This window comes from Rhopalosiphum padi, chromosome 3 (genome assembly GCF_020882245.1).
Source record: "Rhopalosiphum padi isolate XX-2018 chromosome 3, ASM2088224v1, whole genome shotgun sequence".
Lineage (NCBI taxonomy): Eukaryota > Metazoa > Arthropoda > Insecta > Hemiptera > Aphididae > Rhopalosiphum > Rhopalosiphum padi.
In genome coordinates this window covers 24,737,743-24,753,243 of record NC_083599.1, presented here as the reverse complement: position 1 = coordinate 24,753,243, position 15,501 = coordinate 24,737,743, and the positions used below count along the sequence as shown (strand labels likewise).

The window sequence follows — 15,501 nt, the reverse complement described above, 5'->3', positions numbered from 1 at the left end:
TAGGCTAATTTACGAAATTTTTATCATATGATATAATGTACACGGTCAAAAGTAAGTATAATTTAGAAGCAGTTACTTGATAAAAATTCCAATAAAACTAACCTTTTTAAATTATGAAAAAAAAATTAAAGTTATACGTAATTTATGTTAGAGGCGCATCAATAAATGGTATTTTTTATTTAATATATGTAATTATGATGTAGAGGCCCGACAAATTGAAAATTGCCCACTCCCCTTAATGTTTTTTCAAAACTACAACTGGGTCTATCAGTCTATATCACCAAGTATATTTCATAATGTTTTTTCAATTATTTTTATAGACATCTAAAGAAAAAAACTAAAATAAAAATTGAAAATTTGTCATAACTATAAATAATAATAATAAAGAGTTAAATTTTTTGAAAATATTATTATATAATGAAAATAATAACAAACTTTTAGTGAAAATTTCAAGTATCTTAGTATCTACTGTTATTTTTTTAAATTTAAATACAACGAAATATAACCGCGTAAATTCAGATAATAACATTATAGACGACATTATTACGCACGACCTATCGAAATCGACGTTAATTCGATGTAATATTAATAGATACAGCCATATGGGCTATAGTGATGTTAACAAATCGTATATTTAGAAGTATATAGGTATACCTATAGCCAATAGGTATACAAAAATGTCCAAAATTGAACGAATATTGCATAGGTATTGGTATGTAATGTATACTCAAAATACACACAAACAATTTTATTTTCACGCTGTGCAGGGTTAAACTACCCAAAACAAACTTAAATTTTCGTACTTCGCTTATACGAAAAACTCACAAAAAATATATATGCCAATTCTACTCTACCCAGACCGTATGATATAAATTATTTTCAAACTAAAAATGACAAAAAAGTCTCAGATATCAAAATAACTTTTCCCCTAAGATGTAGTCTATTTGTGCCTATGTTGTGATTATTACCTATATTAATTTATTTTAAAGCAACTATCAAACCAAATAAATAATTTGTACATGCAATTTGTAAGATAAGAACATTTTCGAATTTTGGGTTAATCAGAAGGTTTTAATCAGGTTTCATTTGATTGATATGTTTTAAAAAGATTTTAAGGGTTTATAAAGATGTTACGAATTACTGGTTAGGATTTAGTTATGATAAAAAACCCTGATTTTAGATTTAGCTGATAGGTATATACCCTAACTTAATTCAACATTTAAAAGTATATTTGAAAGCCAAACGATTCAAAGGAAAAGTAGGTATAACACAATGGTTTATGGTTGGAAAAACCTTTATTAGATTATTAAATTTAAAAAAAAAACATAATAATTAATTGAGGTCCGTATAATAGATGTTTGTCTCTCCGCGTAAGACTGTAATGCAATCAATGGAATTCTACATCAGCAAAATTCTCTCACTCACGGCAGCTGTAACAAAATATTACGTTGCCTCAGCGCAATGTTTACTTCACGAGTCCTACTTAAGTTAGTAACTTACACTAAAGTTTAGAATATATTATGTCTAATATATCGAAAAGGACTTTTTTTTCACAATAATTTATCTAAGTAAGTTTAAGTGACCTAAACAAAAGTATATTATATTACTTATAATTATTTTTATAATGTTAATGGCTGTCTATAGTATACAACAGTAATAAACTCGTATAGGTAAACAAAATGAACAACAGTGATGGATTCCTTCAAAAGTAGAATATTAAGACATTAATTAAGTAGATGCTAATTAATAGTAAAAGAAATAAATCGAACAGTGATAGACACTCGGGATCGAGTCGGCAACACATTTTACATAAATAATTGAATAGTAATAGATTTTCAGGTTTTGGATAGGCAACTATGTGTACAAATCACGGATGAATAATATTATGAATATTATACGATAATATACATCTGTGATTTAGGCATTCTTATCAGTTATCACAAACTGACAACTGTATTTAATTTTTAATTCTTATCCTTACGCTTTGCATTTTGCAGTTTGCAATGTTTGCATTTCGCAGCATTAGCCATATTAATTGTGTATTGTTGATAATCACTGTGTTCAGCGTATTAAATATTAGAGAAGACTAAATACATTAGACAGTAGACACACTAATCGATAATAAGACATTCCGAAAATATTGTGGAACGATTGGTAGGTAAATATAATTTTCGAAAATAAGATGGCAAGAGTATGACTATTAAAGTTATTAGTTTGTACTGATAGGAACGATCATTATGATTTATGACAATCTTTTTGATTTATGACAATCATTAGGATTTATGAATAATTTACTATTAGGATAATCTCGAGTTCTTAATAACCGAATTAATGGTTAACCCCACAGCTACCTACCTAATCAAACGTCATTGGTACGTAATTGTTTCACTTATCATTGTTGTTAATTGCCAAGAGAATCATTTAACATTGTTACAGTTGTCAGATGTTAATCAAACGTTTATACTCAGTATTTAAAAATACATTTTCCGACATGGACAATCTTATTGCCGTTTGTCAAATAACATCAACTGCCAATAAAGAAAAAAACTACCAAATGTGCAAGACACTAATTACTAATGCCCATAAATGTGGAGCTAAAGTAAGTATGGATAATGTGATGTCATATTTTAAAAATAGTTTTAAGCCACTAATTATTAAATAATTTATTTGTATTTATTTGTATTTGTTATTCTCAGATGATTTTCCTACCAGAGTCATTTGATTACATCGAGGAAGACAAGGCTAAGTCATTAGAGATGGCCGAGTCTTTAGATGGATCTCTTATCAATAGTTATAAATCGTTAGCTAAGTCATTGAATATTTGGCTATCTTTAGGCGGATTTCATGAAAAGGTAATATTGTTAATAATTTTAAATGACATTGTTTTTTAAATTATAAAAACTTTTTATTAAAAACCAAATAGACATATAATTTTTTAAGTACAATTAATAATATGTTAAACATAGATAATACTTTCAATGTTACTAGTTAAAACCATTTTCATTTGTTAGAAAGTTATATTTAGTTGGTTTATTTATAGATAAGTTTATTAGAATAACATGACTATTTTTGTTAGATTTGTTTAGATTTTAAAATGTTTATAAGTATATCATAATGAAATACTAATAAATATATTGGTAGTCTAGTAGGATTTGCAAATTAGATATAATATAATATAATAATATAATCAACATTATATAAGAATTTAAATATATCGTTAATAATGAACAGATATGACTTATATGACATAAAATAGTGTGAGACTATATGAATGTCAAACATCTCTCAACTTAAAATTTAAACACTTTACTTATTAATTAAATTAGTTTCTATTTTTTAAATTAATTTACAATGTATTGAATTATTTTCAAGTTTTCAGAAACTAAATTAAGGAACACACATTTGGTTATCAACAATAAAGGCGAAATAGCTGAAACTTATCATAAAATACATTTGTATGATGTTCAAATACCTTCAAAAAATATTCAAGCGTTAGAATCAAGTGTAATTGAAGCTGGTAATGAAATCTTACCACCAGTTAAAACACCAATTGGGAATGTTGGTTTAGCTATTGTATCCTTTTATATTAGATAGTTAAGTTAGAATAATTTATACCTATAATTAAAATTTATAAAAAATAAAGTCATAAATAACAACATTTTTATCAGCAAAATAATTTTTAAAGTGTACAATAACAATGTCAATTACAATAAAGAAATGTTAATGTTCATAATGATTTTTTTTTTAATTCAATAAACAAAATTTTTATTTTTATAACATTTCAATTATTAACCTAAACCATTATTGTATTTTTACAATATTGTTCTGCTAAAATATATTATTTTTCATTTATTTACTTTTAACATTATATTTTATAACAATTGCTTTTCATAAAATGCCATAATAAAGTAATAAACCACATTTTATTTACTTAAAATTAATATTAAAAATCAAGTATTTTAAAACATTAAAAATTATTGTATAGTTTTACTTATTTATACATACAAAAATATTTCTTTAAATAAAAGTTTAGTGTTATGATATGCGATTTTCTCAGATGGCTATAGCGCTAGCTGAAAATGGAGCAGAAATTTTAACATATCCATCGGCATTTTTTTTCGGGACAGGTGCTTATCATTGGGAAATATTATTGCGAGCCAGAGCTATTGAAACTCAATCTTATGTAATTGCTGCTGCTCAAACTGGCAATCATACTTCAACTAGAAAATCTTGGGGCCACTCTCTGGTTTGTTTTATTACTATTTAACTTATAAATAGTTTTATATTAAACATTGTATAGGTGGTTGATCCACTAGGAACAGTTATAGCCCAGTGTTCTGATGAACCTGGTTTTGTTTTGGCACCAATTGATTTATCGTTAATAAAAAGTATTCGCCAATCAATGCCTATAGAATGTCATAGACGATATGATATTTATCCAAGAATGATGTCAAGTACCTTATGTAAAAATAAGTCTGTTGAAGATTCTTATGAATTTAAATTTGGTTCATCAATAGTTAAAGGGTTACAAGTCTTTTATAAAACACAATTATGCTTAGCATTTACCAATATTAAATGTGTTTTACCAGGTCGTATCCTTTTAAAATGTATTAAAATTATATTATTTTTATTTGTTTTCTCTATGTAATATTTTCATTAAATATAAATTATCAGATGTTTTAGTGGCTCCTCTTAGAGCCGTAGAAAAAATGACTGACTTGTCTAATGACGAAGTTGGAGATCTATTCCTTACAGTTCAAAAGGTTCAAAAAACCATTGAACAAGTACATAACACTAATTCATCATCTATTGTTATTCAAGACGGCCAACATGCTGGACAAACCATTAAGGTGTGTATTATTCATTTTTTTTATATTATATTTGATGTAGTTAAATTCTTTGGTATGTAAACATTTTACATTTCTTGATTTCTATTGTTACACACAAAGTTCTAAAAGAAATATGAAAATGTTGATATTAGATGTGAACAATTGCTATTTTTTTTAAATACTTATTGAATACTAAATACTATCATATTTCCATTTTAAAATTAGTTTCTTCAATTATTTATTTGATTTTTTTTTAATTATATTTATTCTTAGACTTAACATTTAATTAAAATAAAACAATAACTCACGAATAAACAATTTTATAAATTGAATAAGATTCAAAACAAAAAATAATTAATTTTGCTCCTAAAATTATTTACTATTAGTTTATTACATACCTATATGAATTAAAATAGATAATTTTTTATTATGAATCATGATAAAAATTTAAAAAAATATATATATTTAGCATTTAACTGTTATTTTAATAGACATTGAAATAATAATGAGTTTAAGTTAAAAAATATGTTTAAATTAAAAATAATTAATTTTATTGAAATATTTTTTCTTATGTACAAAAACTATGATTGAGATTGCACTATACATGCACGGATAAAATATTGTTCTGTTTAATTTGTGTATGTTATTTTTATTATTAGCATGTTCATGTTCATATTATTCCAAGAAAAGCTGGAGATTTTTTGGTGAATGATGATATATACAGAAAATTACAAAATGAAAAAGACTGTACAAATCCAAGGAGAAGCGATGATGAAATGGCACATGAAGCTAATCTATTAAAATCGTTTTTCTAAAAAACATCGTTTTAAAAATAATTGTCATTAGTGGGGTTTAGATTACATTATTACTCTTTGCCAACATTTAAAATATAAATATAAACATAAAAATAAATAACTTAATTATAATTCATGTTTTTTTTTCTTGCTTTATTCTTAATTTTATAGGTAATGTAATAGTATAATTAAGTCTTATATATGATAAATACAACAAAAACGGCCGTAACTAATTTCCTCCAATCAAAATAGGTACTATTTTCCACAACAAAAAACAAAATTATTATTTTTAATATGTGAAGGAAATATGACTTGCCCACAAATTATTAGGTGTTTTGAAGTTAATTTTAAATGGTAACTGTGAAAAATTATTACAAAATAGTGTACACACAACACAAATAATATGTTTTTTGATAAAACAGGGTGTAATATGTATTTAATATAAATTGGTTTTCTTCATAATTTGAAGAAATTCTTCTTGACTGACTTCACCATCACCATCTTTATCTGCTTCGTCTATCATTTCCTACAATATCATTAATACCATATTACAATAAAATATATATCATTTTACATAATTCCAAAATTTTATTTTTTATAGTCAAAATTAATTTATATTTATTATTATTTAATTCTACTTGATAAATCTTTTAGAATTAATTTTAAAATAAATTTATTATTTCCAAGTAATTAAAATTTTTTTTCACCAATACTAAGCTATAAAAATTCTAACAAACTTTTTATAAAATATAATACATGACTGAATCCAATTTTAATATGTCATCATAAAAACCAGATATTAAATAAAAAAATTAATTATATTATACATATTTATTATAAACTAAATTGTAAGGGATGCCTTTCATTTTTATTGACTTTTTTTATAAATATCTTGTGGTTGTAACAGTATAGACTAGTGATGCCAAGCTTTTTTTCCTCGGAGAGCCACTTTGTTAAACAATTATTTTTGAGCGGGCCACCAAATATAAATATACAAATAAGCTCAACTTTAATCTAATGACATAATTTTGCCACACATAGTAGATAATAGTTATACATAACAAATACAATATACATTTAAGTACAATATGTATATATTAGACTTGTTTTCTTATCTTTTATTGATTTTTTAAAACATAAAATTTTTATTTGAAAATATTCGACAGAAAAAAGCGCAAATACATTTTTGATTTATTATTATAGTATTTTTGGAATATTTAAAAGAATAATCGTATTTTAAAATAAATTTACTTTTTTTGAATAATTTGTTTTATTTTAACGGGCTATATATAATGTGATCTATGGCCTGTGGGTTGGGCACCACTGGTATATACTACCACATACTTAAATTATTTTTTACCACTGTTATGGTTTTCTATGGACTTCTGCACAGTAGTAAGGGGAACGCGAGTGGTAGTCTTTTTTTCTTTAGACAGTATCTTACTAATAAAGAGAGTCTGTCCGTGGCCAAGGTTTTAACTAATAAGTTATTGAACTTGGCCACTTCATCCTCTTGACTAAATAACTAAATGTAAACTAGCAATAATAATTAATATATTATGTTTTAAACTATTTATATTCACCTGAAGTTCTTCATCAGCAATATTCTCGCCTAATTCTTGTGCAATACGTTTTAAATTGGAAAATGTTATTTTTCCTGAACAGTTATCATCAAAAAGTTTAAATGCTTTAATAATTTCTTCTCTTGAATCTTTATCTGCCATTTTCATTGACATCAAAGTAACAAAATCATCATACGTTATGACACCTAAATAACATTTTAAATATTGATTAATTAATTGTTATTTATTAAGATAATTAGTTATATAAAACTTAAAAACTGATCATTAAATAAATAACTTACCAGTATGTTGTTTATTTAAGTTAAGCAACATACGTTTGATTTCTTCTTTTTTTGGTTCAAATCCCAAAGCCCTCATGGCTACCTAAAATTTAAATTAAATTAATATCATAATATTTCTGATATCATACAGTGACCATAGGTAACTAAAAAATAAAAATTATAGCCTATGAAGCTAAATTAATTTTATATATTTATGAAACTAAATACCTTTAACTCTTTGGTTTCGATCGACCCAGATCCATCTACATTAAACAATTCAAATGCTTCTTTTATATCAGCCATCTGTTTTTCACTGAACTCAAATTTGTTGCCTCCAGACTTTTTTCGGTTTGTAGCTGGCATATTTATACCAACTTATGTACTACCAATAATAAAACAACAACAATCTAAAAAAAAAAAACAAACAATGTGTATAAGTGTCTGTTCTAGGAGACCACATTCAATCGCTGTATTGCTAATTTTTCAGAGTATATTTTAAACCGCACAAAAATGAGTGTATTGACAACAAAAATAATTAAAACCAAAGCCGCTAGTAATACATGCAATGCTTGTGTGTATTATTAATTTTTAATATAAAACATGAAAAATTCAATCAGATTCGCAAAAGAAATCATGAGATAAACATAGGGACTTGATCATTTGAGGAGTATAAATCTGACGAGTGAATAGTTAGTGGATACAGGTCTCTGGTATGCTTGTATCGGTCGAGGAGTGAACTCTAGGTCAAAACTTCATGAACCTACTTGCTACGTAAGGCGTTAAATTTATGTTTTTCACTTTTATTACAGTTTTGTTTGCAATACAATTAATTGTTTCGGTATGAAAAGCATTTCCGGAATTGGAAATGAGAGAGACGTGAATTGTGTAAAATGTGTGTACGTGTGTGTGAGGCAGATACACCGAGCGCGTTCGTGGGGACTGTTGTCCACTTTAAACACACGATGACGGTTGTGCACACCAACCTAAAGCCGGGGCGGCGGTTTTCGTGCTGTCGGCCGTCAAATCGATGGCGAACGCCAACGGATATCGGACGGGCAACAGAATGATCGAATCGACTATTGAGTATACGTGCCAAAACGCAACAGAATTAATGCACTGCTCGCGATTTATTTTTCCAATTATCGATGAAAACCACCACTGGATCGATGACGAGCGACTGGTGGGTCTGTGCCTCTGTGGGACGGAACAGCGCGGCTAGTGGCTTGGTTATCAATATCACACATTCACACCACTATAATATTATTATAGTTAATAGTCGTGTAAACAAATTGTTTGCGTTCCCGGCTAACCGTACCTAGGCAACGCGATTTCGATTGTCGGTTTGAGAAAAAAAAAAACCACCATCAATAATAATATTTCGTTCGGCGGGTGGCGGTGAAGGAAAATCGATATTGAGAAAACTTATTGGCCGTATACACGGGTGTCGGGTAAATAACACGATATCGCCAACAGTCATTCGAGAATCGTGATAAATTGTAAAATATACAAAAAATAATGGTGATAATCGTGAAATAAATATGTTCATATTGTGTGTAACAATAATAAACAGTATATTGTAATAGGTACCTATTATGATTTGTGTTCAATATGGTTGTTGCTTTTCACAATAACAATAATAATAATAATATCGTTATCTGCGTGTAAAGCGGCGCATTCGTGATAACTGCACCGTGCAATGTGCATTCGTTTAACGCGGCTCTTACTACACATGACGGTCGATCGGTCGAAGCGAGATCAATAGGCAGCTGTTGCAGTTAAACTTGCACAGTATTGCACTGTAAAATACTTTTGTAAGGTTTCCTAAAGTCTATTCGGCCCCTCTTTGTTTTCCGTTTCTAGACTTCGCATTAGCACTACGATCGGTGTCGTGTTTAGTTGGCCCGGAGTTTTTGTGCACCGCAATCATGAATAAACAATTAGATCAGCTCACGGACGTGTTCATATCGGATGAGGTGTTGTTGATGTGCCACAACTTAGCGCTGCTCACGGAAAAGGAAGAGGTCGCTGCTCTGCTCATTGGCCAGGTAAGCGTGCCGATGCAAGTTTTTTCCATACCTAACACGAATGCGTCCACTTAATGTTGGTTTTTCTAGAAAATAATACACGAGAATGGGACTACTGTGTCCGTGTCGGCGCTGTCGATACCGCCTCGGGGAGAGATAAAAAAGGACCGAGTAGAAATCATGTCCGAAGACTTGGTAAACGCTATGGAAGATGCCAAACACTTTTCCCGCATCAAAGGTGCTAACTTGAATGTCATTGGCTGGTATCATTCACATCCTCACATAACTGTATGGCCTTCTAATGTCGGTGAGTATTTAATTATTTCAAATAATATTTATAATTAGGGAACCTATACCTAATTGAAAATATTTAAAATCATATCATCAATGAGATCTACTATTCATACTGTAATTCATTTTAAAATTATGTATTTATGCATTAAATAAATTTTTAAAATTAAAATATCAATAAAATCCTTTTAAATACCCTAGATAATAGTATTATCTATAAGTTTGATAATAGGTAAATTGATCTTAATACTAAAACTAACAACATAAAATTGATTCACATGAAAGCAAATTTGCTATTTTATGTTTGCAAGACAAATCATCACATATGGTTATAATATCTTCTTAAACAAAACCAATCTTGTGTATTTAGCATTAATAAAAAATGAATTAAACCATTTAATAACTAAACTTAAAGTTAAAAATATTTGTGTTTTTATATTCACTTTTTTCAATATTTTTGCAATTTATGATAATTTTTAAATAATTTAAATATCTTACAAACTCATGATTTTCATACAATTTTAATTATCATGTAAAAGTAAATAATTATATTTGTTTAAAACGGTTAAGTCATTACAGAGCTTATTTTAAAGGGCTTCTAATTTCAAAAAGAATGACTATAACTACTGTGATTAAATTATTCATAAGCAATCAATTATAAAGTTATAGCAAATGCGTTACATTCTTTATAATAAATGGTAATTTATGCTTTAAAAAACTACCATTTATGTTCATAAAATATTACTCTACTTATTACAATGATACATTATTTATTAAAAAAAAAATAAAGTTAATATCTAATTTTGATTTTTATAATTTTTCAGATTTACAAACTCAACTAAACTTACAAAATATGGATTCATGTTTTATCGGTATAATTTGTTCATCATATAATACAGACACTACAACAATGGTAAGAAAATAAATAACTGAAGTACTTATTAGTATGCAAGACTTTTTTTGTCTGTTGGACCCCAATAATTCAACATAGTATTATTTTAATGATAATGTGAGATATAAAATAGTAATTTACAGCATTTTAAATGAAAAAATTGTCTAACCAAATATTTTTAACACTGTATTAGTGTGATTAAAATATTTAGAATTTATGTACTTTCATACACATTTATTAGCCCAATATTAACATATCACCATATTAATCATGCTACATAAATAAATGTTAATATAATAAATTCTACAATATTGTTTTTAAAATTATAAAAGTGTGATTTACTTTTTAAAACTAATATGAATAATTGTTTAAATATTTAAAAAAAAAAGTAGAAATCATTCATTACATTGTATTGTTTGTATTTTGTTTTTATACTTACTACTTGAATTAGCTAAATAACTACAAACAAAATATATTTTGAAATGAAATTCCATTAGTGGTATACTACAATTTATGACTTAAAGTGCAAAAACTATATTTAGTTTTAAACTTTATGTATGCAGCTCTTAAGAGTAAAATAATTAAATTTATTAACTAAAATGTTCATATTCAATTGTTGATATCAGAATAATTGTTATAACTATAAAGAGGTTCTAAATTATATTCAATTCTATTTATTACTTACAAAAACAAAAATAAATCTTACGGCCTAAACATTTTTTATTTATTTACTCAATATTTACATAATATACTGTAGCAAATTCTAAAATACCCAGAACATGGTTGATTAACATATTATAATATTATTGTATTAACTTACTGAATAATTGAACAACTTAAGTTTGATATACTTTCATTCAGTTGTTCTTTTTTCATCATCATGCCTTTAGATAATTTTGATTCGCTTTAATATTCTTTAAAATATAACCAATAAAGTGAATTTCTCTCCTCAATTTATGCTACAACTAAAATTAATAAATTATTTGTGCAATCATATCTTGTCAAAGTGCTATAATTCATTCTTTATACATTAAAAATAAAATAATAATAATATAAGTATAGTTATGCTACTAGCATTTTCAGAGTATAATTATTATGACTTATTGTCTCGGTAAATACCCATTTAATATGAAAAAGTAATAGATATTAGCATTTATTTTAAGGCTAGGTAGACCTTAAAGTGAGGCTTTAAATTTAAATATAAATATTAATAATATTAAAATATTGTAAATCATTTGTTTTAGATGAAAGAAATGAAAACAGTATGCTTTCAAGCAAAACAAATAAATGGTATGGTGCACAGAATAGATGTTAAATTTCAGGTTGCACCTACAACCTGCACCAGTCAATTGTCATTTGGAGTAATTACTTATTTATATTTTTATGTTTAATCAAATACTATACATAATTAATATTATAATTATATTGATCTGAGGTCTGCTGCATGCTATAAACATTATAATTTATTGATTGATGTATGTTATTAACAAATTTGAACCTCCCTTTCTCATATTTAAACATATCATGGTATTGGACATAATCTTATTAATTTATTTTTATTTTTTATTTATCTTGATATGTATTACTTCATATTGATTTAGTTGATTTAGTTGCAGATTAATACATTTATAATTTTTACTATTACCTTAAATAAATAAATATATAATAATTTACACTTAAATTACATAAAATGGTTTCAAAAGAATAAGGGTATTTTCTACACTTGTAAGTAAGAAAAAAATCCTAAAATCTATTTGAAAGTAATTTTGATATTAAACCAATAACTTATTTATTAAGCGATTTTTTTTTTGATAATATTTTATATAAATAACAGTTTTAATTATTTGATATTAAATTTAAGTCATACAGGTTCGAGCAATATATATCATATTCCAAAATTTTGAAATCATTACAAATCAACAATTTAAATTGTAGCTTGAGAAATATTTACGATAGAAAACTGATCTAGAATATTGTTCTGTATAAAGATTTAAAAATTTTCAATACACAATTTAATATTTTAGATGTTTATAATTGTGTAGGACACAATCTTTTTTGTGTATAAATCTGATCAAAGAAATATTTATAAATAAAGCTAATTTATATTTATATTTTTAGGTAATTGTAAAGCATATTGAAACATTGTATGACGAACTTATAAAAAATTATAATGAAGCAAATGAAGGTGATATAAGTCCAATGGCTCAGCTTCATAATGATTCAGGTAATTCTATCATGAAAAAAGTTTTTCTAAACTATCATTTTTGTGTAATATGGAGTTGACCGCTTAAATAACTTAAACATTAATCTTTATGTCTGAAATACCAAGTTTTAAATTATATTCACCTTCTTAACATTTATTTATTAAGTCATGTTCCTTTACTTTTATTAGTTTTGTAGTGAAATTACTTATTTTTATTAATATTCTATTCCATTCAAAACCATAATAGTTGTTTTTTCATCATACTTACATAATTCAGTTTAACAAATAAATGGAGATTAATAATATTTTGGTTTTTAGTATATACGTTATCTGGAATACATATGTTGGAAACAGTGGCTAAACCTATGCTGCAAATGTTAGAAATACAACGTGAAAGTTCAACTAAAAGAATTCTAAGTCTTCAATCAAAACTAGAACAGCTGTCATTAGGTATTAATGATGAACCATATTGTGACGGTACAAACAAAAATTATGATGATCAAGAAAATAGTGATGATTCCTCTGAAGGCTTGATCACTTCAGTACTAACAAAAAATCAACCCAAAGATAAGAAGAGTGCGAAAAAGTCTAGTATGGTCTCCTCTCCTGTGTAAATTCATGAATAATGAGTATCTTACTATATTTATTTTATTATTACTTGTCATTTTTTTTAAATATAATGTATATTGTTTAATGTATATAAAGAAAATTTTGTTTAAATGTTTTTTTTTTTGTTATTATTATTATTATTAATAGTTTTACTGATCACCTATTTATAGTTTGGGACATTTTTGTGAGTAATTTGAATGAGCCAAGAAAATATTTTATGAATGGTAAAAATTTTGAATTGCATAGTAGACATTTCATCTACATAATATATTATTAAAGACAAATCGTTTATTTTCAAACAAAAATTAAATGTAAAACCGTTTTATAAATGTTATAAATTAGCATTGTTTTCAAATGTATAAAATAATATTATATGGGCTGTGAATTAAATGTTATGTTAACTATACTCTTTAAACTATACTTTAAACAGTTTAAACCTCTGGAACTACAAAATGTATTTTTATTTAAAATTTAAAATTTATAGTCAAAAGTGGGAAACTTAGTTACCACTTACTGTATAGTAAGAATCAAATGAAACTTGTAATTTAGGTCATTTTAAATGATGTATTAAATATGAACTCATTGATAATTCAATGCATTCAAAAATTTTGAGCGATCTGTAAGCATATATTACTAAATATATTTTATCTTATTTTTACATTGTTTCTAAAGAAATTTATTTAACTTAAGTAATATATTATATTCATAAAATTTTAAGTCTAATATTTTTGAATTATAACAGAATGATAAATTGTTATGCCTTTTTTTAAGCATTAATTTTTTCAACAGAACTTCAGATATCTATAAAAAAAATTAAATTTAAATTTCAAGCCTTAGGTATAAAAATTAAAAATATATTTTAATTACAAAATAATTAATGAATTTTCATAATTTTATCAAATTTAGTATAAATATTAAACTTAACTTATAAAAACAAAATTTTTAAATTGCTAAAAGAATAGATTAGGTAAGATCGTTTTAAATAGCCAACATTTTTAACCAGACCTAAAATGTTTATTCATTTCAAAATAAAAACTTGAGAATTTCAAATGCCCATAATTAGCATAAAATTTAACTAAATATTTTAAAAATTTCATTGAGCATGTAAAATTATTTGCAATTTACTTTTTTAGTCTAATTAGCAAAACTTTTATAAAACATAGTACTAAATAAGTACTAAAAATGTTAAGAATTATTCAAAATGTTCATATTTTAGATGAATGTCAAACTATTAACTTAGCGTTTTTTTTTTTAAAGTGATTGTACCTATTTGTTCATTTTTTTTGTATTCCAGTAAAAAATAACCTTATGAAGAACCCAACATTTTAAACAAATTTTTTTTCGACTTATAGGGCCTAATAAGATTCATAAGGCTCATGATTATAAAATGGGCCAAAAATATATTAAAAATTATAAAATATTATAAAATTAAATTAAATATGAATAATAAATGCTAATAAATACACTCAACATAAAAAATAATATAAAATCCATTAATTTATTTGGAGCAACTAAAAACACCCACTCAATAAATTAAAAATAATAACTATAATATTATAAACTACTGTCAGCAGTAGAATTTAATTATATATACAGTGAAACCTTAACTTAACGGACATGTGTACGGGAACATTTTCACTATTTATGTATAGGAAAACCTCTAAATACAGGACACTCTAAATAACGGACACTTTTATGACATTGATATTAGTTATTTTTATCTTAAATTAAGAATTAAATTGGAATACCTGAATAAAAACCTGAATTATCAAGTTATCTTATGTGTACATTATTATACTGTATATGAAAATCTTATCTTATCCGTTCAGTCATTGAAATATTATCGCGTCAACGAAGTATTATAACTAATGCATTGTCCTATGTGCGTTTAGTTGTGTTTGTGATGCCAACATTTATTGTAGTGCGAATTTATTATACGTATTGTTTATACGAACTAATAAATGTATTAGATGATTAGATTGTAATAGATGATTAACATCTGATTTATAAGATCAA

The 15,501-nt window shown here is 25.6% G+C and overlaps 3 protein-coding genes across 14 annotated transcripts; 2 read left to right on the top strand and 1 right to left on the bottom strand.

The window, feature by feature from the left end:
- The first annotated feature begins 1,951 nt into the window (after positions 1-1,951).
- Positions 1,952-5,755, top strand: LOC132924366 (deaminated glutathione amidase). Of its 7 annotated transcripts, none has more exons than XM_060988629.1 (9): positions 1,952-2,154; positions 2,227-2,372; positions 2,437-2,599; positions 2,697-2,852; positions 3,373-3,573; positions 4,034-4,246; positions 4,301-4,592; positions 4,675-4,850; positions 5,489-5,755. In XM_060988629.1, exons 2-9 carry the CDS (start codon positions 2,332-2,334, stop codon positions 5,642-5,644), a joined length of 1,398 nt encoding a protein of 465 aa, XP_060844612.1. In that variant the 5' UTR covers positions 1,952-2,154; positions 2,227-2,331; the 3' UTR covers positions 5,645-5,755. The 7 variants fall into 7 exon arrangements, with proteins under 7 accessions (XP_060844612.1, XP_060844611.1, XP_060844613.1 ...); XM_060988628.1 differs by having other exon boundaries at positions 2,214-2,372; XM_060988630.1 differs by having other exon boundaries at positions 1,952-2,158.
- Positions 5,756-9,076, bottom strand: LOC132924368 (uncharacterized). 6 transcript variants are annotated; one of them, XM_060988637.1, is made up of 6 exons: positions 8,782-8,898; positions 8,450-8,718; positions 7,695-7,873; positions 7,488-7,569; positions 7,207-7,391; positions 5,756-6,149 (listed from the first exon to the last, which is right to left on the bottom strand). In XM_060988637.1, exons 3-6 carry the CDS (start codon positions 7,827-7,829, stop codon positions 6,060-6,062), a joined length of 492 nt encoding a protein of 163 aa, XP_060844620.1. In that variant the 5' UTR covers positions 7,830-7,873; positions 8,450-8,718; positions 8,782-8,898; the 3' UTR covers positions 5,756-6,059. The 6 variants fall into 6 exon arrangements, with proteins under 6 accessions (XP_060844620.1, XP_060844624.1, XP_060844622.1 ...); XM_060988641.1 differs by lacking the exons at positions 8,450-8,718; positions 8,782-8,898 and adding an exon at positions 9,054-9,076; XM_060988639.1 differs by lacking the exon at positions 8,450-8,718 and having other exon boundaries at positions 8,782-8,908.
- LOC132924367 (lys-63-specific deubiquitinase BRCC36-like) lies at positions 9,018-13,596 on the top strand. The gene is made up of 6 exons (XM_060988634.1): positions 9,018-9,511; positions 9,581-9,797; positions 10,606-10,694; positions 11,918-12,034; positions 12,792-12,897; positions 13,195-13,596. Exons 1-6 carry the CDS (start codon positions 9,392-9,394, stop codon positions 13,488-13,490), a joined length of 945 nt encoding a protein of 314 aa, XP_060844617.1. The 5' UTR covers positions 9,018-9,391; the 3' UTR covers positions 13,491-13,596.
- Positions 13,597-15,501: the final 1,905 nt, after the last annotated feature.